Source organism: Strigops habroptila, chromosome 7, assembly GCF_004027225.2.
Source record: "Strigops habroptila isolate Jane chromosome 7, bStrHab1.2.pri, whole genome shotgun sequence".
NCBI classification, from domain to species: Eukaryota; Metazoa; Chordata; class Aves; order Psittaciformes; family Psittacidae; genus Strigops; species Strigops habroptila.
This window is the reverse complement of record NC_044283.2, coordinates 41558244-41586126: the sequence shown is the minus strand read 5'-3', so window position 1 is coordinate 41586126 and position 27883 is coordinate 41558244. Positions and strand designations below refer to the sequence as shown.

The following is a 27883-nucleotide window of genomic DNA, read 5'->3' as shown; positions in this document are numbered from 1 at the left end:
AAGCTCGCAAATTAATTCCAGAATATTCTGATCCTTTAAAAATACTTGACGATACAAAGGCACCCATTAGCCTTAACTGCTACCAGTTTCACTTTGAATAGCCACCACTTCGCGGCTAGTTTAGAGAAGAGAGAGAGCATTGGGGCTGCGGGAAGCGCCGAGCTTGGGGGACTGCCAGCCCCCGCCGGGGGACACACCGAGGGGGGGCACACGGGGACTTCCTGCCGCTGCCGTTGCTTTCTGCATGTGGGACCAATATGGGCAATGCAGAGTTTAAACAGTTGCAAATAGGGGAGGGAACATCGGCGCTTGTTTTACATATCGTTTTGGTTTTTTTCTCCTTGCTTGGGTTGAATTTAAAGCGGAGTCGGTGCATTGTTCAGGAGGCTTCGCGCCCCCAGTGCATTGACAGCAGCTACTGTTTACACGGACTGTTCATTCCTGCGCTGTTTGCTTATGGAAAATAAGGGGGAGTGACAAAGAGAAGAGAGGAAAGGAAGAAGGGCAGAGAGGGAGGCACTGGCCGAGGTGCAGAGCAGAAGCCTTGCTCTTGCCCGACCATTAACGTCGCTGGAAGAGCCGCTGCCGCCCGGCTCCTAGCCCGCCACGGCCTGTGTGGTCAGCCGGGCAAAGGGCTGCCCCCGCCGTCCCACACGCTTCTCCGCCTGTACGTATACGCACACACAGAGCCTCCGAACGTGCCTCCGCAGGCATGAGACTCCGGCTGCTCCTGTGTATCGTGTTTTTCCTCCTGGCGAGCCTCCTGCCTGCCGACGGACAGCGGACAGGTAAGGGGCACCAGCGGGGCCGCATGGGCTAGGGGGGGCATAGTGGGGTTCATGCCTGCCGTGGGCACCTCCGGCGTGTCTCTAACCGCATCCAACACGCGGTTCCTGCCCTCCGGGGCGAGTTTGTTTCCGCTTGGCTTCCGCTGCCATGCGTTTTTTGCTGCTTTGGTCTGTGCGCGGCATCTCTCTACTCACAGTGGGGCGATGGAGAGATGTATCTGAGTACCTGGGGAGTCTGGAAACTGGTGTGGGCTGGGATAAACGGGGGCTCAAGGCAGGCAACTGTTGCAAACCTGCCGCCGGGAAGCACTGTCGCCACGGGAGGAGCGGGATGGGCACTGTTCCGATTAGGGTAAGGCCGCTGCCCCCCGCACCGCGACCACCGGAGCAAGTTGCTGGCGACCTCCCCTCACGCTCTGCCTTCGTTCCTTCCCTCCCTGCCTCTCTCCGCAGCCAACCTGGCCCTGCGCAGGAAGCTCCACCGGCCCGGCTGCTCACACCGGCGCTGCGTGCCGCTCCACTCCAGGGTGCCCTTCCCCTGAGCGCCACTGGAGCCTGGCCCAGGTAACACACGCGTGTCGGGGCCTCGCGTCCTGCGAGGCGTCCCGCTCCCCGCAACGAGCACGTGTTCTAATTCACACCTTCGTTTCGGAGCAGTTTAAGAGGCACTTGGCGAAGCAAGCCGAGCCAGGGGCGTGGTTTCACCCGGCCTCCCTCCGCTTGCTCTGAGCGCAGGGCTTCAGACAGACGCACGGTGGGGCGCGCGGCTGTTGCTCCCCGCAGCGCCCCGTTATTCCCCTCCCCGGCCACCGCTCCCGGCGCTAACGCCTTCCCTTTCTGGTACAAAACAACCGGATCTGCTAAACAGGGCAAACTACTGCCCTACAAGTGCTTAAGATAGCCAGCAAAGCTGGCGATGAGCATAAAGGCTGCACAAAGCAGTAGCTAGAGAAGATGCTCCGGCTCTTGTGTCGGATGCAGGGTGAAGTCACCTCACTCTGCCCCTCAGTAACATGAAGGTAGTAGCATTTACCCACTTCAAAGAGGACTGTAATTCTTCATCATTGTCAGCAAGACTTTGAGCTCCTTAGATGAAAGGCTATACAAGTGCAAAACATTAATGCTTTATAGCTGATGAGGGCATATACATTCAAATACTAAGTGGCTGCAGAAGAGCACAGGTAGCATATGCAAATAGAGTAGGCATCAAAAGGAAACCGAGGCGCTCTTGCAATTGAGAATGAATAAAACATGCAGTTGGTAGTTTTGCATCTTCTAAACTCATTATGTATTAAAATAATGTTGTAGCCCCAGGCATGACAGCATCATAAATACATGATGGCAGAACCTGCTCTCTGTGGACCCAGATGTTTCAATTTATGAAGCAGTTAATAGTGAAAAGGAGACTAAAGTCAAGCTTTTAAAAACTCTATACCAAGAATCTTGTCAATGCATAAATTGCCTTGGTGAAAAGAGCCCACACCACTCCCAAAACAGCCATGCAAAGAGGTACCATTCCACCCCATAGTGCTGGCCTGTAAACACGTGGAATGTGCATATGGGATGGTAAACTGGCAAGTTTGTGAGGCTGAAAAAAGATTACCATATCTTAAGTTTAATCTCAGATGGGTTGCATAGTGAGTGGCAGAATGGAGCTGCAAGTCGAAAGAGGGGCATGACAAGGATGCTTTACTGCTGAATGCCATGTCTCATCACTGCAGTCAATTCAGAAAGAGACAGATTAAATGAGATTCCCTCATCAGTGTAAGCATAAACCTAAAAAGATAGGCAATCAGATCAATTCATTTGGCATGCAGAGACTGAATGACAGGGACAGTGGAATTTAGGCCCGGAGACTTTGAATTGATTCTGAATGGCTTACTTCAGTTCCTAAGAAAAGTAAATTTAACCTCCGTTCCTCCAGTTCAGTATCTGTAATGTGGAGACTGTCTGAAAAAAGCATTTACATTTTCTCTAACTGCATATAATGCATTTTGCCTGTGACTGCACTAGCTGCACAGTACATGTGCACTTATACTGGAATTATTTTCCCATAGTGTATCTAGACAAAAGATATTTTCAGTGTTATCTCCTTATCCACAAGGAGCCGAATTCTTCCAACGAAAGTCACTGGCAAGGCAAAACAGTGTACTTACTAATTCATAATACATTTTGTGGACGTTTAGCTAAAGATAATTCTGCTTTATAAAGCTGTTTAGAAACCTATAAAGCTTGACTGGGGAGTAAGGGGTGACAGGCACCTGAACTAACTCTCTTAACCCCAGTTGTCATTGTGGGTGCTCAGCTCCTTTATCTTAAGTAAGATTTACCACCTACGTTTACATTCCCTTCCAGTTTTAGTCCTAATTCAGCAAATATTTACATGCCTGGGTAACTTGACTCACATGAGTAATCTTACCAATCTCAATGGAGTTGTACATATGGATAAAGCTATTTGCAGATGCAAACAGGATGGGCCCTTAAGCCTGAATTTCAACAGGTGGTTGGAAACTGGGATGAGCACAGCAGCCTCTCTTTTTCTCACATTTGAAATGATGAGAGGACTGAACTTGATTTTTCACCAGTTAACATGGGCAAAACATGGGACAAAAAAAGAAATGGAAGACAATCTTACATTAGAAGCCTTCTTGCTTTTGTTTTGTTTTGGTTTTTTTTCTTTTTCCTCTTAACCTTTTTAGCTGAAATTCCCAAATAATAAACATTGCCCCAAATTTCACCCATATTTCATAAATAATATTTTCTATTTTGCATGAGACATTAGACTACTAAATCTCTCACTGATGGCTATTTCTTTCCTTTTATTTTTTCCCCAGCAATTTCATAATGGGCTTTTCAGTGTTTTAAACGAGCAAAAATTAAATCGATGGACAAGTTAGTCAGCAGTCCAGATCAACAACAGCTGACCTGAGAGAGCCACTGCAGTCCTGTCTTCAGCAGTCCTGTCTGTCACATTCGCAAGACCTGGAAGGCCCTGGCTCACACCTTAGGAAGTGGGGAGGGGAGAAATGGAGGGTGGTGATGGGAGGATGTACATGAAACTTACCTGGCTGAAACATTCCATATAAATTCCTTGGCTCTCATAAGGACTACTGAAAGTTAAAGACCAAATCAAACATCAGGTACATGAGATGGATTTTCAGTGGATCTGTCCAAAGGGACTCTTAATGGTCTATACTGTTCAGACTGAAACTGGATGTGCTGTTGACTACTTAATTCTCGCTGTGTGTAGGGCAGCATTTAGGGTGAAACAACATCGGACTCCAGCACAGAAGGTGAAAGTCCATTTTTTTGTTTATACTTTTATATATTAATAATATATACATGTATATTTTTACAGCTAACATTACATCTTTATGGAATTGCCTTAATAATAATGTAGAATGTATTACTGTAATAGTACCAAAGTCATCACTATACTACTGGTCCTACTGGCTTCACGTATAGTAACCATAGTAGGAGTTTACAATGTAAGAAAGCAAAGAAAGTATTATCCTTCATTCTATAGATAGAGAATTGAAGCACACAGAGATAAGAGATTAGCCAAGGGTCATGCAAAACTTTGATAACTCGTTATCCCTCAACTCAGGCCTTAAGGTCAAGCCCATCTTCCTGTCTAATGAGCTGTTACTGCAAAGCCTATCGTTTGTTTTCTTAAACTGAGCTGCCAAACCAGACAGCTGAAACATACTTGAAAATTCAGTACTATAGAACTATTTGCTTAATAGTAGTTTTCCTAAAATACCCACCACAGTATTATAAATAGAGCATAAAAATAGACCATTGAAAAGAAACCTTTGTTTGGTGAACCCCAGTGTTGCGTAGTACTCTATTCCTGTAATTTAAATGAATGGGATATATGGAACACAGCACTACAATGAATGAGGACTTCAAACAAAAAACAGACCGTTCTTTTCAGTCCTGGAGGTCAAAAATACATTGAGCTTTTATTTTATGTTTTGTTTTCAAAAATGTACATTTCGCATGTTTTTATAGCACCAGAAATTCCAAACCTCCATATAAAGGAAAACATGGTAGCCCTTGCATTAGCAGAACTAAACCAAACCTGAAATAAGTCATACCCAGATTTTTAAGCCATTACACTAGATTCGCAATTTCCACATTTTTTGTAAGTTGTATAAAGGTGACTGAAGATCAGCAGTGCCACGGTTTAAATCCAGTATCAGATTTTTGTCTTGCAACACAGTTTCTAATAAGAACAGCAATCAAAAAAAGCAGACAGCTGAAACCTTCTGATCAGTGTCTGTATCTAACCCCTCATCTCTAAGAACTTGAAACCTGAATCAGATTCATACTGGCAGAGCTTAACAGAAGTTTCAAATGTCTCTGTATAGAGGGAGAAAAAAACCCCAAAACCAAAACCCAACGAACTCAAAAAACCCAAAAAAACCAAACATCACACCTTATTCTGGAGTTCTGGAAAATCATCATAAAAGATGGTCAAACTTATCTATACCAACATCCCTGCAGGTAAACCTTTGGAGTTTTGAAGAAAAAAAACCAAACCAGTTTTCCAAAATTGGAGGCATACTACCACTAATTTTATTTTTTAATTATTTAACTTGGCTTTCATATGTATCCATGGCTATCTCTGTTTAGAAGTAGAGGTAAAGAGTATGGGAAAGCAAGAAATGCAAAGAGTAACTATTTTAACAGTTATAAATGAGTATACGGATTTAGTGTGGCACTGGATATTTTATATAACCATAATTCAGTTAACTTTGATAAAATAATAAGCATAATGTATCTTAGTGAAGAGCTACATATACACATTCCTTTACAGATGTAAAAATAAATAAAGCAAGTACCAAAGCGCCCTAGGAAGCCCACTGTCAGCCTACAAAATTATTTTAAATGTCTGGTTTTTTAGACATGATGATATCATAAAATCTTTGAAAAAGGCATTGATTGTGATTTTTGATAGATAAGTTTATCAACTAGCTGGTTGAGTGTATATTTTGTAAAAAGATGGTATGCACTTCAAATAACATCTCACTTTAAATAAACTTTTTATACTTCTCAAAATTTACATTCTTTGGCTGTTGAAGTCAATGCAGCAAGAGAAAAATGTAGATTTGTCTAGTTTCCTGTAGATTCATATGGAATCGGTGTGTAAACAGTTTTCTCACTCAATTTCTGACACCAATAAATAGTAGTTTTCATGGAAACCTTTTCCTGACATTTTTTTGTCTTTTTAAAAACAAGAAATTCTGGTAAAAACTATTTAGAAAGAACTTGGTTTAAAACTACTGGCTGGTGTAATCACAGCATGCTATAACACAGCATCATGAGCCCACAGTATTACAGCAGAACCCACGCTATGTTTTGTCTTCATGCCTAGAATAAGCAAGATTTTGAATTATCTCAGTGTTAAATCTTGAAATCCGGATGTTCTTACAAATTTCAGGAGAAAAATCAAACTCTGAAGTAGTCTGAAGGGTAGCAGAAGCTAAAAAATGCATTAATTTGGTTGTTGGAAACTGTAAATAAATTTAAGTGCTAAGTTGCCGCTACAGCACACCACAGCACTGGTATTGAAGTCCTGCTCCCACTTAAGTTAAAAGGACCTTGTTTTCAGCTGAGCTGGACTTGCTTTTGACTTTGTTGACAAACTAGCCATTTTCATTTAATTCATCTGGTAAAAATGATTTTGTATGATAACAGTGTGATTACTTACATAAATATGAAGCATATGGACACAGTGCTACAACAGCTGAACCGATCAAACTCCTTGTGTGCACAGGAGCGTACATTTGTACAAATACAAATTGCTGTATATTGAAAATCAGAACTGACGCTTGCATGGACGCAATCAAAACTTGATTCTGGTAGATTCAGACCTCAAACTCCAAAAGGCAAAAAGTGAGTTTCTGAAAATTAGAACTGCTCTGTCTCGTACGTAGTTTTTAAGTTTGTCTGTGTAAATTTATTTGAAAGTCAGTTTCAGTAAGTATTTTTTAAATTATATTAGGTGGTTTAGAGTGAAATACAAAATGATGTAACAGCAGGTCAACAGGAAAGAGAAGCAAATGTAAGTCTATGGTGAGAAACAGCAGATTAGTGTGTTCCCAAAGGATAATAAACAATTCACCTCTTCCCTTTCCAGTGTGGAAAAAAAGGAAATTATAGAAGAATAAAGACTGGAAATATTTCCCTTATGCCACATATGCATGCTATAAATATCTTAGTGTCTGTACACACAAAGCCAAATTTTGCTAAGGGTTACATAAGATTTATATCAACATCACCCAGGAGAAGCATTAGTATGGTAAATAAGTTTCAAATGTTTGACTACAATCAGACAGCACAATTAGCATACTGATGTCTTACTACCATGATGACCTTTATCTTTCTTGGGGGTGATCAGCTGCAGAATATTTGTGCAAAGTGGGAAGCACTCCAGCAGCACAACCTGCATCTTCAGTTAGCAACAATGCCTAAAAGCCCAACTCACTCCGACAGCCAAGGATACTTTTTCATGTGTTTGGAGTTACCTCAAGGTTAGATTGTTGTCTGCCAAGTATCTTTGGTCCTTGATAGAACTTCCCTTTTTAGAGTAAGAATGACCTTCAGTGGAGCAAGCCTGCTTAACTGCATATTGTTGCAGAACCTTAAAGCATGAAAATCCTGTTAAAGTCTATTACAGTCAATGATTTGCTTTGAGGTGAAATACTAAAGTGTTTATACAGAATTTCCACTATGAGTTATTCAGAAAAAACACCCCACAAATACTGACATTTTTCCCCCCTTATACATGATGTGCATTCACAAAAGATCATAATTTTTCTTTCCTTTTCTTTCATTTTAGCATTTCATCTAGAAATCATCAAAAAACCCATAATGTGAACATTTGGGGGGCAACCCTGAGTCTTTTGTTTCTTAGGTGGTGTGAAATACTTGTTTCCTCAACCCTGAAAAACATATACATTGTTTTTCCACAGAAATTAACAGTTATTGGAGGGTACGAACAATAATAATAAAAAACCTCAAAAGGAATACATTTTTATATTTTAACATATAGTTGCAACATATATTGGGAAACATTCCTTCATTATCTTCTTGCTACCCTGCTATGGTCTAGTGGATTGCAACCAAGTTAAGACCACAGAACTGCAAATATTTATGTAACTATAGATGCTGAAATGCCATAAAGAGCATCACTGATTTCTTTAGCCGTTTAATTTCACATATGATCTCATACACGCAGGTGTGCCATGCCTAAGAGGTGGCATTGGTAGTTAGCAAAGCACTGATTTGCAGCAGAACACACATAGTTCACAAGGTGATACTTCCCTTCTCCACCCCTTCTCCCACCCAAAATTTGGAGCTAATGCTTTACTGCTTTCTGAGCATGCAGCACACCGGATTTTACTTCAGATAGTAAGATCCGACCTGTGATCAGGTACTGATGCTGCAGGGACAGTGACCCCAGCAGCAACACTGATGATGGGCCATGGGTTGCTCTGGAGCTGGTCAGACAGCACTGGCTGCTGCTACACTCAGCACCTAAGCTTGTACCAGCGGAGAGGTTTCCAGTGAGCAAGATGCAACATAATCTGAAAAATTAGGACTCTGCATCCAATTTCAGAGCTGTGGTACCACCAGATGCAGCAAGGCTGCAGCTGAGCTTTCTCTTGCTCACAGAACAGCAGCTATTTGTCCTTTTAATGTTGCATTTTGAGCACCACCATTTACACTGAGTCTCCCATATCTGCTCTGCCATCACCACCCACTGGTAGCTCAAAATAAGCTGATAAGCTCAGCAACAGGCCAGGCCACACTGGCAGGATGAGGTGGGTGCCCATCACTGAACAAGTCTACAACACCCAGCATGCCACACAGAACTGCTTTGCCTTGACATCACACCAAGCAAGTAGCATGACCATGAAACCTGGTGCCCAGACAGGAGCCACTGGTAGTTACCTGCCCCCAGAGTGGGGCAGGGGCTGTTCTTGCACCATCTGGTGCAAAGGTGCCAGCAACAGCCTGAGGGCTGACACACACTTACCAGTGTGTGCTGTCCTTGCCATGCTCTGGTAGCCCCTGCTCAACTCTTTGTAGCCTTACCATGGCAAGCTGGTAGAAAGTGTTCAGGGTGTGTAGGAGTGTTCTGCACAGATGTGAAACCCCTCTTTATTTTTTTTTTTAGCTTAAAAATACTAATAAAACAAGATATGGTGGCAGTGTAATGAGATACAAAAATGGGGGTTGATTGTTGGAAGTACACAAATGATCAACAACTTAAGAGCTATGAACTACAAAGGGCAGGAGATGTGCATGTTCACATAACTGCAACCTGCACTTTGCTTTTTAGCTGGTATGTTCCATAGAAAGCAGTACTGCTGGTTAATCCAAGTTTCACCTTAAACAGTCATGAAGGAGAAGAGGAGAGTATGAGCAATGCCCTCAAAATATAGTGAAGTTGTTCTGCTACACTATGAAGCCTATTCCTCTATGAAAAAGAGGAATTCCTCCGAGAAAAAGAGGAGTAGCAGGGAAAGGCTGAAGTGTGATGGCAAAACAATACCCAGGAAAAAGAAAAAACCCCTAAACTTAAAGCTTCAGAAAAAGTGCTCAGCTATCCTTGTCATAACAGATTTTGGCTAGTTTTAAGCATCAGAACTGTGCTGCTAGAACTTCAGCATAGCAAAATCTGCACAGTCTGGAACTGTCTTCACCAGTTGTACATGAGCCTAGAAATGACAGGATTCACACTCTTCCTTAGTTGCATTTATTGTGCATGAGCTTCACAGTCACATTTTACTGCTTTTCATAGAAATCATACAAATTGGTATATACAATCACATCAAAACTTGAGTTCTAAAAACAAAACACATTTGTATTCCTTACAGGTATACTACAAAATCTTGGCTGCATTTTCAAGAAACAACAGTTGAGAACAGTCTAGTGTTGGATAGCAGCAAACTCTCCAATATTTACTGTATTCCTTTAAATGAGACAATCCCCATGTTTGTTGCAAATTAAACATTTGGTTATTTCTAAAGTTGTGCCCTAGGACTAAAGTAAGACGGATTCATTTTCTTCTGTTTTTCTTATATTAAAGTACAAGACCACTCCTCATGAAAGCTGCCTTCTCAGTTTTGATTAGCAATTACCCTGTCCCCACAAAGGCATTGGCTTCTAAAATAGTTCTTGGTCTACAGTGGTAGACAAAAGTAATACACAGAACAGAACTGTTCTTTCACCAGCCTTCCCAGTAAGTCCATGAAACAGAACCAAAATCCTTGTTTCTTCAACTTCTGAAAGACCTGTCTTCTGTTGCTTTTCCCCTCCCCACATACACTACTTTAGCTTTTAAATCAAGATGCTGACATTTTTTGAAGAGTCAAAATAAAGACCAAAGATGTACCTGATGCACCTTTAACAGGATCTTTAAATACATTCCACACAAGTTAGTTACAACATCAAAACATCTCACTCAAGTATTTTTGTATTAGGTTAGTTCAGTTGGCAAGTATCTTGTTGATCATTAGCTGACACAGATTCCTAGTAATGGGAAAGTCATCATCCCTGAGGATCCCTCTTACAGGTTTTAAAGTCAGAATTCCAAACAACTGCTCATATTGCTTATCGTGGCATTATTGTGTACCACAGACTTGTGAAATCTGCTGTTCTGGGACACCCACCACTATTTTTTAAATCCTGAATTGGATGCCAAATTTCCCCGCTGGCACAGGCAACAGTTTCATTTCTTTCCTTGACAAAAAGAGAAAAGGAGCCTGATCTAGAAAGAAAGTATCTACCTTGTATAGGATAATTGAAGTACACTACCTCTAACACCAGAAGTAATGGAACTCAGTGACAGAACACATCTAGTTTCAGCTTCAGCACTAGAAACTGAAAAGATATCCTTTGCAACATCAGATTTTTCTAGATAACAAATCCATATTCTAGAAATATAAAAATACTTGGTAGTTCGAAGCTTAAAGGTTACAGCAGTACAAAATAATAGCAACAACTGAAAAAAGTTAAACCCTTACCTCAGGTCCAACTTCGACCTGTTAGGAATTAAAAATTCCATGAAGCTCCAGAACTTTTTCTCAGCACTGATGATTTGAGGAGAGCCAGAGTGTCCAGTTGTAACAGGTCTATAGTGTATGCAGAGCTCACCTTTCCATTTCTATTTCAAAATGTGAAAGATGATTGCAGCAGAGTCATCTATACAAATCTGTCTGGGTATTACATTACCTCGTGTTCCTTCCAGAGCTCCAGCAGCACTTTCCCAAATTCTGTTAAGTTTTAATTTGTTGAGATGTTAGTGCCAATAGTCTCCTGCTGAGCAGTGCGTTGTGTCGCTGAAGATATTCTATTACATCTCCTTGCTTTTCAACTATCTCTTCTAAACTTGAATTTTCCCTTGAAATAAAAATTAATATGGATTTCAATAAGTGATAGCAACTTTCTAACATATGAAGTATCAGCTAATTAATACTTCAGGAAGTTACTTGCTTCAGTTTTACTTTTGTTGATCTCAACTAACTTTCGAGGGAGGAGGCTACCTACAACACCTTTATGTTTAACTTCCATTTTGCATGAGAAGGCAGAAAGAGAAAAAGCTTGGCTAAGCTTCATGCCATGGATACATAATAAAGTTACTACTTAAGCTTTTCTATAACTGTCTAGCTGGAAATATGTATGAGGGCTCTTGCTGTTTAACAAACTTAAAGTTAGTGAGCCAGACATGCTAAAATTGTACTAACAAAGAAACCCATGGCACCTTTTCCACATACATTAAGAAGCTTATTTTAAGCAGGCACAGTATTTTTATTCAGCAGTGGGGATCATAAGCTGTGTAAGACACCTTTCTTGATTAACCTGAAGTAGCATACGTGATATACTACTACATAAAGTGGTATCTTTCACAATACTCTAACAGCATCAGTTCTTAAAAAGCGCTGAAGAGGATAACTGGAGCAGAAAAAAAAAGCGAACATCCAATTAAAAACCTGCTTCCAGTTAAACTGGAAAAATTGAAGAGAACATGTTTTCTAGACAAAAAGCCTGCAACAGTAACCAGTAATCTGCACTACCAACTTAAAACACCAGACGAGGTCCTGGTCAGTAGCTTAGGTCGTAGAGGTCATAATATTAAAAAAACATTCTATAACCAGGGTCAACTGAAGGGCTGACAGGATTCACTTTTCAATAGACCTTAACTCTCGAGGGATGGAGAGGCAGAGTTGTATAGAGCTGAATTAAAGTAACTGTTTTGCAATCAGTTCTCACAGGAAGTTTGCACTCTTTAATCATGCATAATCAGTCTTTTCCTCAGTTGGTCATTGTTGCAGACTCATTCCCTGGGCATTCAAGAATTTCTCAGGGGAGAAGCTGAATGAGAAAGGAATGAGGTCCACCATGCATTCACCATGGTGTTTATATCAACATAGAAGTCAGACATTGTATCAAAAATCAAGACAACTCTAAATCCTTCCTGTATCCTGGACATCTACTTCCAAGTTCCATAAAAGCATGTGTGTGCTGCATTTGTCACACCAGGGGAAGTGCCAAGTATTAGTCATCTCTGCACTTCAACTTTTTACCAAGGCAGTAAAAAGCAAGTCATGCTGTATTAGAAAACTCCTAAATAAATTCCTATATGGCAATCCATGTCAGCTTTGATGATTGTTTTTTGTTAAGTCATACCAGGCTCATTTCAGCAACTGGAAAATGTTCAAGCAGCCAGAAGGTACACAAAGGCCTAACAAGTAATAAGTCTCAGTGCTTGAGAGCTCACTGTTGGAAAGTTTGTCTCACTGGATTTCCTTACCTCTTCCTACCTTACCTACCTTAAGAGTTCCTTCCCAAACTGGAAATATATTCCAAATCCCTCGCTAGAAATCTGATGTTCAACTGCTGCCACAGAACAAAGCTGCAAAGTTTTCTTTGTGTATCAACTGCCCATAATATATTTTCTTCCCTGAAAGAACTGGCCTAGGCAGCTAGGCTTCTATAGGCATACTTCAAATAACAGTATAGGATACCAGTATCTTTCCTCAAACTCCCATATAAAGTCAGCTAAACCAGATTAAGCACAGTTATCTATATTAAAGATCCATGCAACTAGCCATAAACGGTTGAGTCATTTCTGTCCTCATGTTTGAAGATTTCTGTATCATAACAAACTGCAACTACTACGTAGGAAGCACAGGGTTGTGCTGCTTCTCTCCTATGCATGTGAAATAGCAGTCCCAAGTGTATAGTTTCCTTCAGAACTATTACTCCCACCTCTGCTTTGGTTGCCATATTAAAGATTATATAAGTCTACAGAAAGTAATGCAATTACATTAGCCAGCATTACCTATATGCTGTGGCTGAACACAGCACAAGATTAACATAGAAAATCTTACCTGAATCCAATTTCTGAGGTAACGTGACTAGGGTAGGCGTACATCTTTTCTTCTTCAATTATGTCAGGTCTTGGTTTGGCACGATTGAAGTTGCTTATCCTCACTGCAACAAAGTTGCATAAATGAGCTGTAAAGAAACAAAAAAAAAAAAAAAAAAAAAAACCCCAAACAAAAACCCACCCCCCCCCCAAAAACCCCACCAACCAAAAAACAACCAAACAAGAAAAGCTTTATCACCAGGCTCCAAATTTTTAAATACAAAAAATCCATAGGAGATGGTTATAAGATTGCCTTAGGATAGGAGATGGAAAGACAGTAAGGGAATCAAGGGAGTGGGGAGGAAGGAAAGAAAAAAAAGCAGAATCTGTATCTGCTCATTTCTGGAATGGCTTTGATTACAAGTTAGAGGTAGGATTTTGGTTTGGTTTTTTTTGGGGTTTTTTTGTTTTGTTTTGGTTTTTTTTTTTTTGCGCTTGAAGGGCTGGAAGGTTTAGTTGGTTTTTTTGGTTTTTGCCTTTTTTTTTTTCTCCTCAGTCCTGCTGCTTAAATGATCACAGTGAAGACTTGTATGGGGAAGCTTGAGTGTACTGCAAAATTTAATCTATCACCTAAGAGAGGGTGAAACCTTAGTTGCCTTTGAGAGGGTACTGAGATTTGAGTCTCCAAATTCAGCCCATAAATTCAGCAACATGCTACAAGAAAAAAGTTGTAAAATGTTTTAATACTAGTAAAATGTTTTACTACTAGTATCTAGGCCAGAACTTCTAAGTTAAACTCTTTGATAAATACTATTTTAACTAGACTACCTGCAATGAAGCACAGCTTGTCTGCCTGCTCTAAAACGAGCACAGACTTGCTACAGAAAGCCAGAGTGGCTCAGATCAGCTTCACACTATGAACCTTGCAGTATTGGCTATCACAACCAGAAGTCATTCCTGGGCATCTGTTAATGAAGTTTAAGACTAAATTTAAATAGATGTGGAATGTGAATGGGTGGGGGCACGAGAAGCTGTAGGTATCCTCTGCATTATTTCTGGAAGGAAGCCAAAAACATTTGAAACCATCCAATATCAGATCCCGATTCAGGGAATGTACTGAGAGATCTGGAGTATGTATTCAGGACTTTGCAGTTCAGGCTGCTTGTGAAGCAATACGTCTAATGTCACTAAAAACACTACAGTCCAGCTCCATGAGAAATCCACATTACTGCAGCAGAAAGAGACTGTCCTTATAAGTCAATAATACGATTGGGTTTACTACAGGCCACTCTGCTAAAACAATGCTAAGACCCTCCAGAAGTTAACTACAAGTTAGGGTCAAAGGTTAGTTATTTCTGTGATGGTATTTCTCTACAAATAAAGCCATGAAGGAATGGATGTGGAATTCCCAACATGAGTTGTTTCTGGGAATGTCAGTCTTTTATTCAAGTGATATTAAATGTATGTAAGAAAGTCATTAAATACATATATTTAGTAAGCCTTTTAAAGCTTGACTCCCTGTCCTATCAATAACAAGCTTAGAATAGTAAGCTGACATTTAGAGCTGTCTATATCATACTTCATTCCATGCACATTTACCTCACTTGAACAATTTATATATGTCAAGCCTGTTGTAAGTCAATCACAGCAATTACCTGTATATTTCTGAATCCCTGCCTCTGCATCCTACAGCTATATATACATACACTGCTGAATGGAAACTTTTTTTTTTAAATGCAGTAGTACTTCACAGGACATTAGGCAGCATACAATTCATAAGATACATCAACCTTCTACAGATAAGCATTTATTCCTTATTCTGTTAGTTTAATTATTCCACTGTGGAAAAACAGTCTATGAACTGGTGCTACCTTCCCTCCAAAACTGAGAAGTAACATACTAACACAAGAAAGAATTCCTAGTGTAATGTGACCTTACTCTGCCCATTGTTGTTCAGCAACATTAGCTGATACTATCTTAACAGTGGTATCTCTAAGTGCTTGCCTTGGATATGGGCACTCCAACCCTGAGCAGAGGACTGCCCTTAAAACTATTCTACTAAGGAAGCTTCATGCTTTTCTACCAAGTCACATACTCCTCTCAAAGAATATCTGCCTCACTACTATAAATTCTCCAGCTATTTTCAAAACTGGACAAATAAGTTTGTTTTGTTCAGTATAGCTTTAGCTTGATGCTTAAGAACTTAAAAACTAAGACAACCTACCACTGCACACACGACACACAAATGAGCTTACTTCAGCATGGTAAGCAACAGATGGAAAACAAGAAAACAAGTTACACTACCCACTGGAAAAGGAGCCTAGTATGATTGGAAGGCCTCATCTTGAGGTTAAAAGTTAACCCTAGTTTTGCACACAACCTTTGGAGAATGAAGCTTCACAGTGTTTTGGGGCTGCTGAGGAAACAAGGCAGCTGTTGCCGAAAGGAACTGCCTTACTCCTTCCTATTAATGCAGCTCTACCCCTTCTTCCCCTTAGCTCCAGGACTCACTGGACCCTGCAAGCCTCAAGCTGGAAAACAAATCATTACATTGCACCACTTCCTAGTATAAGCTGGTTAATGAATTTGATGGTCACAGGAACTGGAACAGTACAAGCTAGGAAAAAAGACCATCTTGGTGACAAGTAAGCAGAAAGGGAGTTAAGAGAGCTCTTAAGGAAGTCAAGGCTCAGACCTTATACCTAGGAAGGTCAACTTTCTTGCAGTTGCTTATCCTTTTCTACCAGGGTAAGAGGTATGCAGTGTAGCTCTTTGAGCTCCAAGAGCCCTCGAGGGTAAAAAAAAAAAATAAAAAAAAAATTAAAAAAAATTAAAAAAAAAAAAAAAAATATAGCATTTCACTGCAATTCCTGAGGTTCTATTAAAGTTCTGCAGTTTCTCTCTTCTTTTCCGATTTTCCCAGGAAAGTAAGTATGCTTATGCAAAGAAGAGATGATCTCCAGCATTCTTGGAATAGTTCTCTAGGACTGCCATGCTTGTGCCCCCTCACCATTGCCTTTATTCCTCTAGAGGACAGCCTACTTGAGCAATGCTGTCCATTCAGAGGAAAGCCTGACAAGCCTACAGCATTCAGACCTCTGCACAGTTTTAAGAGGAAGATGTAGTTTAGAGCCCAGACCTTATTTCTTGTTGCATTTTGATTTCAATTACTGTTGCAGGAGAGTTAACAGATTTTTTTTTTCCCTAGATGACCAAAGTACTTGTCGTTATTCCTTTGTGTGTCATTACATTACTAAGAAAATAGCAAAGTGTTCTTCTCCAAAAGAAAATTACATCCTAGATTACCAATTACGAAATCACAAAAGTCAGATTAAGACAAATACTGACCATCATAGAAATGGCTTTTACCTTTTAAGCTTCATGCAGTCCCGAAGGAAGTATTTCCACTCTCCCAACTATCTGCTCAAAAGTCAGGAGCAAACTAAGTTTTGCCCATTAGTTTTGCTCCCCCTGCCCCACCCCAGAGAAACCACTACTACCAAGGATACTTAGCTTGTCATCTCCTTGTTTGTGCCTGTAAATCAGGAAGCAGCATTATAAACTAACTCAAGAGCAGAAACTGCATATAATTTAAACAGACATGGACTTCACAGTAAATATCTCTAGTTTTCTTCAGGTAATCAAGATAATTGAATTTTTTAGTGTCTTGTACCTTTTCAGTGTTTACCTTTTCTTTCTCCAACCTAGATATTTTCATTTGAGTTGAAAAGTATTTGCGTTTATGGCTTGCATTAAGATAGGGTCAGAGGAAACTGACTGTTCAAACATTTATTAATCAACTTCAGATAGTTCTTCTATAGTTTCATAGAAAGAGGTTTATCAACCCTTGGCAAGTTTACACCAAATCTAAGAACAGATAACTTTACAAGCCAACAGTGAAAGTACAAAGCAATGTCTCAGTTTTATGAAGGGGTATCTTAGTTCAGTATTAGCACAGATTCCAAAAGACACAATTTTATTTTCTTTTTTTTTTTTTAAACATTCATTAGAGAGGGAATCTTCCATTTTAGTGACAAAGAGGAATTGAAGCTTTGAGTGGGATCAGGGAAAGGAGAAGAGACTGGAGAGTAAAGCACAATCACATTATCAACTATGCCAGTCCCACATGTAAATCCGGGAAGTAGTTCTGATTAAGGCAGCTAGCTCTTGATGTTTCAGAGCTTGTGCTACATGCATTTGAGAACACACTGCTAAACAGACAAGCCTGTTTACAGGACACTTTTGCAGCAATTATGCTTTTATTGCCACTTCACTGGATCAACAGCTTTGAGGTAAAATGGAGCATGCACTTAGCAGCACTTGGAGACCAAATCAAGCCTGAAAACCTTCCCATTTGTTTTGGATTTGCCTTAGCTCTTCTACAAGCACAGAATCCTTCTGCATTTGTAGTGGCAGTTAAATGTCTTGGGGTACCCTAAGTGAGCTACTGTGAGGGCAAACAGAACAGCTGAGTAGCAGCTACAGTAAGTCTCATTCAAGAAGGCAACAATTGCCTCTCTCACCTGTGTAAATCACTAAGCATGTCAGTGAGCTAATCAGTTCCAGGCCCAGGACTCCCAGGATAAGATACAGGTACACTTTACTGTGGTCAGGAAAGGAATGCTGCATTGACAGAATCAAAAGCAGGGCTGTATTACCTAGAAAACAAATGTAGTATTTTACAGGTGTTAACAATGTCATTAGCTGTTGAAAGTAACTTAGTACTCTCTCATCCCCAGTGTCTGCATTAGGCTGCAACATTTCGGTAATACTTTTCATTTCATATCATACTTGCCTCTTTGGCTAATTTCCTGACATAGGTGATGCAAGCTTACAACTGCTGGCAGCAAAATGAGGTTTCATTTCAGCATTTGAGTGGAGTGGTAGAGAATTACAAGTTCTCTTACAGGTTTTCCTGACTTAAAAAACAAGAGTGGAAGAAATGCATTCAAAATACCTAATATATATGTATGGGCTTAAAGAGTTTGTAACCTTGCTGCTACCCATCCCTGAAACTGCTTGGAGACTATTTGTTTCTTTCAATTCCTAAGAGCTCAGATCAGTCAGTTCAAAATGAGAGGGTGTATTCCTTCAGGTGAGAGGGACTTGAGTGTATTTAAGTGAGGCTAGCAGAGCAAAAACCCAAAGACCTCCATTTCACAGGGAGATACTTGCATAGGTTTCTAGCTGCCTAGCTACTATTTTAATACTTGCAAGTTACTGAAAGTTTAACTGAAATGAGAACAATTGGCCAAGGAACACAAGTGTTGAGTTACAGACCTAAAACATTTTTAATTCTTTACAGAGCCTCTCCTCTGATACAGAGTGTGACATGTTCTCTTCTTTCCTGTAGAAATGTTAATACAAGTGTCTGGATAAAGCACCAAGTGTATTAAGACTACTGATGTAGCTAGGGAACTGTACAGTTCTGCTTCATGCTCCATTAGACAACTGAACTGCCATGATGGAAGTGGTATCAGCAGCAATTAGCATGGCAGGGATTTTGCAGTAATGGAGCCAAGCACCTTCTGAACTACAGATGATCTACATCAAAAGTCTACAGCACACAACTGACTGCACCTAAACTGTTAACACATGCCCAGAATTTGTCTGGTAGGGGAGAAGTGGGCTCCATCCAAGACTGCAGACAGGGCTAAGTATTCCAGATTAAATTGCATTAGACAGAAGTAGTCCTTTTACTCTCTTTTGAAACATCCCTAAACCAGCTGTAGCCCGATTTTGTCACTGCACTCCAAACACATATTTATCTTCAGAGCTCTATCTAGTGGCCAGAGCCTGAAGTTTTGCACATTTGACTAGCTCTTTTAGTGACTGAGCAGAAAGCAAGCTAAGGTTTACATAAAGCAGGATCAGCTAACTTAGCAATTCTGGTGAGAAGATTTCTACTCCAGTTACTCAGAAAATCGACAGAAGTGAGAGATAGGATTATAAGATGCAAAAATGCTGTAAAAGCCACCACTGTTCCTTTTTCCACTGCTATTTATATGTGAAAAAATCCCTTCAAGTTAGATTTAGATTTGCTGAGGTAGTTTGTTAGAAAAGCTACACCAGTTAGTTCTACCATCACTTATTTGGCTTCACTAGCAAGTGATGTAACTTACAATATACAGTGCTAAATCACTCCCATACACCATCCTTTCTCCATAGAAAACAGAAAAAAGCACTAAGAAGTAAAGCTGAGTATTACACATAGCCCCACTGAAGATCAGCAAATTGCTTATTTTGCTGATTTCAGACAGCTGTTGAGCAACAGGCAATTCATCTGTTTCTATATGAACTGCTGAGCTTGAAAAGAGTAGCATACTTCCTGGAAGAACTAGCAGTCTTTCCATATATGCAACTAGATAGATGAGTACACAAATTGAGGTCACTAGCAGCCAAACACAGACCTTGCTGGCTGAACATTTTATGGCTGAAGACTAGATGCAAATGACAATATGTTTTACTCAACTTCATTTTTCTACTAAAGAGTTCTTTACAGCATGCATCTGGCAGGCCAGAAAGGCTAGTCAGCATGTCCATCTGATTGAAGTATCTTATATAAATGTATATTATATATTATGAGCTTTTAAAAACCTGCCTATGAGGATTTATAAATGAACTGTTCAGTCTTTTATTGTATCATAGTTTAAAGCTTTAGAAGAAAAAAAAAAAACCCCACAGACAACAAAATACAAAAACAAGTTCACTTCACCTGTGGAGTGTATCAGCAGTGGAAGCCTTTTTAGGCATCTTGTTGATCGGTATATTGAGAAGTAACCTCTGCTTCTGACTTCACTGTGGTGGTGCTGGATGTATCGTTCAAAAAAAACATGCAGAGTCCACAGAATTACTTTTGCAATGATGATGACAGTCTGCACTTTAAGTGGGTGAGTATAATTTCCAGAGCACTTATCCTGATTGGGATTGGGGTAAGAACAAAACATGGCTGCTAAAAATGCTAGAACAACAAAAGCAACCTGAAAGAGAGAAAAACCACTGAAAGTCAATATTTGACTATATATATACATATATAAAAGACAGACTTATGTAGTTTATTCATTACATATTACTAAATTAATTTTATTAGAGTTTAAATAATGTATAAAAAATTAGACAATTACTAAAACCACTACACGTCCTTCTGGGAACATACTGGTGACTGAAATTGCCAAGTAGTAAGACTGCCTTCCAGGAGGGTAACCAGTTCCCAGCAGAACAAAGCTGAGAATCACCACTCTTTGCAGAATTTCCTCTAGATCAATTTCACTGTTCCTCAAGTCTCCCATTCATAGTGAACTTAGCATACTTCTACATCCTCTTTACTATGTCATTTTACTTTAAGGGGAACACTTCCTCAAAAAAAAAAAATAAAAAAAAAATCACATCTTTCAGGCTCAATTACACTAGTTACCGCTTTGCAAGTCAGACTCATATTTTCTTGGTTCAGTCTATGTTTCTTTAAATTGACATAAGTGATGTCAACACTTAACTGTACCCATTGAAGATAATCACTACATTATGACATTAGAAAAAAGCAAAATATTATAGCAACTTAAAGTGAATTATTAATACTGGGTAGGCATCTTTGCCAGTTGGTAATCTCTCTAGTGTATTTACTACATCCTCCCTCCCCCCTCAGTTTTGCTCAGAACTCATCAGAAGGACCAGACTATAGCCAGATTGTGTATATGCACTTATCCTTTCAGACTAGTGCCATTATGCCATAAACTTGCTCCGTCTTCTAAACTTTACTCTAGATTTTCAGCATCAGCAATCTTTTGGTCAACTAGAAGGCAGAGTCTTGGGTGCATATTATCTGGGGTATATGTATAAATACAGGGCTTATTTAATCTTTATAGATTTTTATCATACAAAGTACTGTTTTCAGTAAACAAGAATGATACCTTCTCATCCTGCTTCATTCTTCAGAATAGGAGTATTTTAAAACAGAACCGAGAACAAAAACAACTCTTACTGAAACAGAAGTAAATCAAGAGCTTCTACATACAACAACAAAATCAATTTGCCTCAAGTCTGCAAATGTCTAATACCTCTAATACACTTAGCTTAAAAAAGTGCCAACACATCAGAACTAAAGTTGGAGGAAAGCATCCAATTTTCATTTGCTATCTTGGATACCCATAGAATTAAGTATTGAAACAAAGAGCCCAGCACCCCCTTGAACTTATTTTTCATATTTTTGTTACTTCTCAAGCAACTTTATTCACATAAATTAACCTTTCAGAACCCTTAATTACTCTCAATACAAACTGCCCTTAGCTTGCTGTGGTTGTGAAGAGAGTTGGGTAACTGGGGAGGGAGGGACGAAGGGGGAATAATTCACACAATCATCAATACCTAAGAGAAACACTAGAGAGGACAGACACAGTAGAAGGTGTGAGGGGGGAAAAAAGAAAAAAAGTGTCCTGTACTATCCATAAGACCATTACTTCAAATACAAATTAAATCCCAAATTGAGGTGGGTTAAGTAGCTAGATTAAGTTAAGAGGGAGGTTTATCAACAAAGCATTCATTTAATCTATTATTTTACCACCTCCTTTTCTTACAAAGCTAAAAATAATCCAGCTAACCCACATTTTATTTAGTCCATTTACTATTTGGTTCATCATTTTAGAATAGTAACACATCTAGGTCTACTCCCTGCAGGTGTTAGGAATCTATTTAAAAACAGAAAATGGCTATATTAAGCCAATGCAAGCAAGAATGGCTTAGCATTGCAGCTCTGCTAGTCTACTGCAGCAATGTATATATACAGAGAAAACAGGTAGCTGGCATTAAGAGTGGTATTTGTTAAAACATGCTTTTGCTTACATTTTAGAGAAGTCCAACAGCATGCACTTCACTCTGGTACAGAGGATTTTTATATACAAAAAGTTATTCTGATAAGAAGTAGCACTTTAATTCCGTTTTGTGTATGTGCATACACAGAGAGGATTAAGGAAAGACAGGGTTAATATAAAGGAATTTTCTAACCCATACACTTCACACTGCTCTCTGGACTCTCCTGATAGGAGCCAGAAACCTGCAGAAAAGCAAGGTTTGGCAAAAGAAAAGCCACTCAAAAAACCTACCCCATCATACTCCAGCATACTCTACACACACATTTCAGAATTTTATGTAACCAGGCAGCTGCACTAAAGCAGCTACATTGGTACCTAACTCAATTTCTTGGCACAGCAGAGTGGAGAAGAAATGCTTCAAGTTTATATATAAATTACTTTAGAGATTAATTACAACTGTACCACATAATACTATGATGGTTTAACTTCTCCAGGATACTCATCTCTTTGGCAGACTGTCAATCACAAGCTAACCTAGTGTCTCCACATTCCACAAGGCTTGTGGATGTTTGCAGAAGCAGCCAGGTAAGAAATTCTATAAGCTTATTTTCCTCATCCATCTTTCCATCAAGAAAAGGTACTATTTTATGTGGCAATTATAATGTTATATTTCACCAACAGAAAGTTGCAGCATGTTGAGCAACTGCAACAAGACTTTACCTGGAAAAGTATGTGTTGACAGAGGCCTCAGCAATTTTCTCTCTCTTCACCTCCCCTCACCTCTCTCCATTTGGAGGAGAGATGAAGTGGTGAGGACAGAAGAAACAGCAGTTTCCCAGGATCTGCGTGACTGACATTTGGCTATGTCCATTATGGTAGTAGATAGTAAGGCCCTAAAGCTAGGTGGAAAAAAACACCCTACTACCATACTAGTGTCTACCTTCATAATGCAGACTAAGTGTCATCCTAATGGCACTTCCTAGAGGAAGGGGAAGGCAGTAAGGCTGGATACAGAGTTTCCACTGGGAATTTTGGTAGTTTATTCAGCAGAACAGCAGAAGTCTTTCCTAAGCCTACTTGACAGACAGTAATATCAAGATCCTCTAAGATGCCCACAAAACATTTACTTCAAAAATGAGAAGGCTAGGGCATATTGTTTGAACAGTTTTATGCAGCTGGTCAAAAAGAGACCTTAGAGGTCGGTATGTGCTTTTAAAGCTCTGGCAGAGTGTGTTTTGCAAAGCACTGGGCATGGTATTTATTGCTTGAGATCAAATGAATCTCTAAAATAGCTAGCAATAGATATATACGTCTTGTGCACCCTGGCTTTATACACATACTATCTTCAGTGTTAGCAGCATTCCAGAACTTAAGGGTGTTGGAAAACACCCTTAAGAGTCAAACTGTTTACCTAACACTGCCAAGTCCACCATTAAACCATGACCATACATGCCATGCAAGTATCATTTCAGTTAGATCCTACCATCAGATCTCTTCAATCTTCCTTCATGCTTGGTTTCCACACAAAAACCGAGCAATAAGCCTTCTCAGTTTACCAAGGATAAGCTCACTAGGCAGGAATCTCTCTACTTCTGTCCATCAGCCTTAAGAAGGTCTTCATACTGCAAGGTACAAGGCTTTTACCCTTAATCCCCAGAAATCAGATCAGGAAGTAACATTTGGATTCCCTTCTCTCTCCATTCACTACTCTGCAAAACCCCTGTAGCAAGTCCAACATTACTTGTTTAGTTACCATAAGAAATACCTTAAGCCTTCCCTCTGAATCAGGCTCAGCTTCAAGAAGACATGGCACCAAAATTCTTAGCCCTCTATAACTAGTATAAGCACCTATACAGCAGTAAAATTGTAATTACATTTCTAACAGCATGTTATTTAAAAGTCTTTTCTTCCTAACAAGATGCATCATAGCATGTTAGGGTTGACAAGCAATCAGAATGATAACACAGCAAGTATCATGTATCATATAAACATATACACTAACAAAACTGATTGGCAAATAGGACAAGTTTGGAAGAACGGTGTATGCAAATCTCAGGAGAACTATCTACATGAATGGTGAGAATTCAGAACAGCGACAGCAAGTTTTCATACGGAAATCATGCTTCTTAAGACTTACGTGTATAAGCAACAGAAAATTGGCAAGCAGAACTGCTGGTATAGCATGAAATCTTGGCCTCAGTTGGGAATGCAATGTATGAGATGAAATAAGCGGTGCATCTAGTAGAGGATCATCTTCCAAACTCTGTGTTATTTCCAGGGAACCCTGGAACAGAAAGGAAGGGCAAAGAGTAGTAACAGGTAAGCTTTAAAAGTACAAAGTTTTCACAACCTCCTGTTAGCAAATCAAGCTTGGGGCGGGGAGGGAGGGAAAGGGGGGGGGAAGGGGCGGGAAACCCCTACCCAAAACAAACCAACAAAAAAAAAAAAAACCACCACAAAACCCCACACCAACCCAAAACCTACCTAGGTTAGTATCTTGAGACAAGCTCCTAAATTCTAGGCAAACTCTCATCATAACTATGAGATAACTCAGTCCTTGAGGAATCTGACACTAATTTACCTCCCAAAATTACTCTGGGCCTTCAGGAACCTTAGTCTTTGAAGCATATTACAAGTATTTCAGCATCACTCCTGAGATATGCTAGAGGTATTAGTGAGTTTATGTGAAAAGATGGGGAAAGTGACCATTAAAGAATCTCACAGGCTTTATACAGGTACTATAAAAATCCTTGTTATTCTTTCTTCTGTCCAACTACAGTTAGAAGCAGTAACAAAGCTGCAGTGTACCAGTACTGTTTCAAGTGATTCACCCACTGACACTACTGGCATGTCAAAATGCCTCCACAGCAGTTGCTCAAACTGAACCCAGGCAAGAAAGCAGCAGCAGTTCAGAGGGAAGAAGATGCTACCAAGTGCTGGCCAAGATATTGCCTGCTTTCACTAGAAAGCATATGCAGCCCTTACTTATCATGTTGGTGCCATACACTGGGGCTTTGATTTCACAAATCAGCCAGATGTTGTGACTGTGTAAGTTTCCAGAAGTAACTTTCATAAAAAAAAAAAAAAAAGTATAACTAAGTATGGTGGAAGGAAAACCCTTTCCTTGTGGATAAGGAACTTGCCCCAGTGCTATGCATCTCTGCTCCTTCCGGGCCAGGACACAGTCATTCAATCCATCTTAAGCCGAACATATAGAGTCACTATGATTGCTCAAACTGCATTCAGTGACATAGTGAGAGTAACAAGTTTCCCTTTTAGCATCTTGTTATGCCCCATGCTACAACTTGCTTGCTTCAAGATAAAGAAATTCAAGATTCCCGATCAAGTTTTGACTGCTCTTCTCCTGAGTGATGCCCAACCACAGCCCAGAAAAAAACTAAAAATAAAACCAAACAAAAAACAAATGGAAAAAAAATAAGGGCAGACTCCATTCCACTCCAGAGTCCTTACTATTCAGAGAGACATGCCAGGTTCACTGGGATATTTACTGGTTTTAAACTGAGAATGTCTCCTTGCCATAGCAGAAAGCAGCATAAGCCTCAAGAAACATGAGGCATGTCATTCTAGGCACTAGCACAGTAAGAGAGAGATAAAGAAGTTTCAGGATTAAACCTAGGTTTATACTTCACATTAACTGTGACAACTGTAGATTGGCTCCCCACTGTTATTTCACCTACAGACAGCTGCCTACAGTGAAGGAACCAGGCATCAAGACTAATTTCAGTCAGCAAGCATTTTATTTTACTATTGTGAATGTCACACTTGCCCAAACATAGAGGGGTGTGAACAGGCCTCCCTCATTGATGCCTTTTAATTAGCCTGGTCTTTGACTGTAAAAAACCCTTGCTGAAATACCTGCATACTAAGAGGACCTCTTACTGCAGGACTAATGCTTACAAATAGCACTCCTCTTATGTCACTGACATAAAATCCAGAAGAAAAGTACACAGATGCCCTCTATTCCTCATCTCCATTTTCAGGGGCCAAGTATAATTTTAAGCTCTAAAAGCAAGAGTGCAGGACAGATACTCCAGCAGCCAAGACATCTTGCCTCATTCTTCCTATCACAGAATTAATAGCAGAGTTAACAGCTAGCACCTCCCAAAGACAGAGTCAGTAGGACAGTATACTTTGTCTCATGGGAACAGGTGAGCTCAGCACTCCTGCAATACCATGACAGATCAGCACACTCTCTCACAGATGGAGCTTTATTAGAACATGTTTGATGATGTTACTTACTGCAAGACCAGCTACAGTCCATCTTTGCATCCTGAAACACAGCCAGGGTTAGGAAGTGCTAAATGACATAATTACTCTGAGTAGATATTACAGGCAACATATGGAGGAAGGGAATTAAAGAAATGATGATTCCATGCAGATAATCTGGCATTAAGACAAATTTAGTACGTGTCCTAATTAGGCAAAACACAGGTTTCATTCAGTTAAGATGCACCAAAACGCCTTAAAAAAGCCCCAACAAACTAAACCACAAAAACCAAAACCGAACAGGCGTTTCTATTAGGCACGGGTGTTACCACAGGCATAGGTTAAGGCTTCAGTCTCTTGGCTCCCTGATCCACTCCCAGCATGTGACCATGCACCAGCACCAGGAGGAGGAGAGCAGCAAGCAGGCACAGGCAGAGCCAGGGGCAGCAAACCCTGCCCGCCCCGGCTCCCAGCACGGGGTGGGACAACACCCAGATAAACACTGAAACACCATGGTCACACCAGCGCACAGCACATAAACCAAAGATCACGCTTACAGACCTGTCTGCAGAAAAAAAATAACCCAGAGAAACTAAACCTATAGAAGCAGCCTTGATTAAGTTAATAATCATCATTAAGAACAGCCGCACAGCCGAGTTACTGGGGTACTTCAGGCTCAGATGGGGAGGGGGGGATGCAGCGCGACCTGGCCGGGGAGCGGCCCCGGCGGCCTGCTGACTTCCGAGGCGGCCATCTACGAGACGCCTCGACCGTCTGCTCCCCCCGGAAGAGGACGACAAAGCCTAACATAGACAACAGCGGAAAGACGTGAAGGCAGAGACGAGGCGTAAAGCGAGGCGCTCTCCCGGCAGCGCCCACCGCTAACGGCAGCCCTCAGCTCACCCAGGCGGAACCACCGCCCGGCCCCGCTCCCGCCCGCCACACAGGCCCGCACTCACGTTCTCCAGGTCCTGCCGCAGCGCCATCTCCGACCCTCACTCCACCGCCCCGGCTGTATTTAATCGTCACCCGCACGCCGGCCCGGCCACCGGCTGGGCAGGCACAGGCCCCGCCCCGCTGTTAGCGCCACGGCCCCTATTGGGCCTGAGCCGCGCCGCAGTGCCGGCCCCGGGGCGGGGCCGCAACCGGCGGGCGGAGGGGCCGTAGCCGGGGTGGGGCTTTGTCTGTGAGCACTGGCTGAGGTGCCGCCCAGCCCCGTCCCGTCCCGTCACCACACTGCCGGGCCCGGTCTGCCTCGGGCCGGTCTGCCTCGGGCCCCCCGAGCCCTGCCCGGTGCCGCGCTCTCCGTTGGCGATGCTCGGTCAGGTCGACTCGGCAGCCCGGGACCGAATTTAAAAAGGGAACTAGTTACCGCAGGCCCCCGGCTGGTGTCCCTGCAGGGCGGGTGGCTCAGGGCGCACCGCGGGGAGGGGAAGCCAGAACAGCAGCAGATGCCGGGCAAAACTGTGGGGATAAAGGCAGCGTAGTGCTGCATTCCGCTTGCTGTGCAGAGAGTATTTTCCCATCTCCGACAGTTTGTCTTGAAGGGACTTCTTGAGGAAGGGAGGGAGTCTAGGCACTTATTTCCAGTGGATGTCTTTTGCATCAATGTGTCTGGTTGTCCCTTCAGACCACAGAAATTTTTTGTAGAATCATAGAATACCAGGTTGGAAGGGACC

General features: G+C 41.0%; 2 protein-coding genes across 4 annotated transcripts; one reads left to right on the top strand and one right to left on the bottom strand.

The window, feature by feature from the left end:
- Positions 1-217: 217 nt before the first annotated feature.
- On the top strand, positions 218-5995 carry APELA (apelin receptor early endogenous ligand). Its single transcript, XM_030492459.1, has 3 exons — positions 218-788; positions 1242-1352; positions 3623-5995. Exons 1-2 carry the CDS (start codon positions 713-715, stop codon positions 1328-1330), a joined length of 165 nt encoding a protein of 54 aa, XP_030348319.1. The 5' UTR covers positions 218-712; the 3' UTR covers positions 1331-1352; positions 3623-5995.
- TMEM192 (transmembrane protein 192) lies at positions 5802-27294 on the bottom strand. Of its 3 annotated transcripts, XM_030492457.1 has the most exons (7): positions 26766-27002; positions 26238-26268; positions 24115-24261; positions 19889-20153; positions 17697-17831; positions 13196-13298; positions 9543-11204 (listed from the first exon to the last, which is right to left on the bottom strand). In XM_030492457.1, exons 1-7 carry the CDS (start codon positions 26837-26839, stop codon positions 11081-11083), a joined length of 879 nt encoding a protein of 292 aa, XP_030348317.1. In that variant the 5' UTR covers positions 26840-27002; the 3' UTR covers positions 9543-11080. The 3 variants fall into 3 exon arrangements, with proteins under 3 accessions (XP_030348315.1, XP_030348317.1, XP_030348316.1); XM_030492455.1 differs by lacking the exons at positions 26238-26268; positions 26766-27002 and adding an exon at positions 27164-27294 and having other exon boundaries at positions 5802-11204; XM_030492456.1 differs by lacking the exon at positions 17697-17831 and having other exon boundaries at positions 26766-26999.
- Positions 27295-27883: the final 589 nt, after the last annotated feature.

Coding starts and splice junctions, on each gene's coding strand:
- APELA (XM_030492459.1), top strand. CDS start 713: ATGAGACTCCGGCTGCTCCTGTGTATCGTGTTTTTCCTCCTGGCGAGC. Junction 789..1,241: donor TGCCGACGGACAGCGGACAG/GTAAGGGGCACC, acceptor CTCTCTCCGCAG/CCAACCTGGCCCTGCGCAGG.
- TMEM192 (XM_030492457.1), bottom strand. CDS start 26,839: ATGATGATTATTAACTTAATCAAGGCTGCTTCTATAGGTTTAGTTTCT. Junction 24,262..26,237: donor GGACTGTAGCTGGTCTTGCA/GTAAGTAACATC, acceptor TTTCTGTTCCAG/GGTTCCCTGGAAATAACACA. Junction 17,832..19,888: donor ACTGCTGATACACTCCACAG/GTGAAGTGAACT, acceptor TTTGTTTTCTAG/GTAATACAGCCCTGCTTTTG.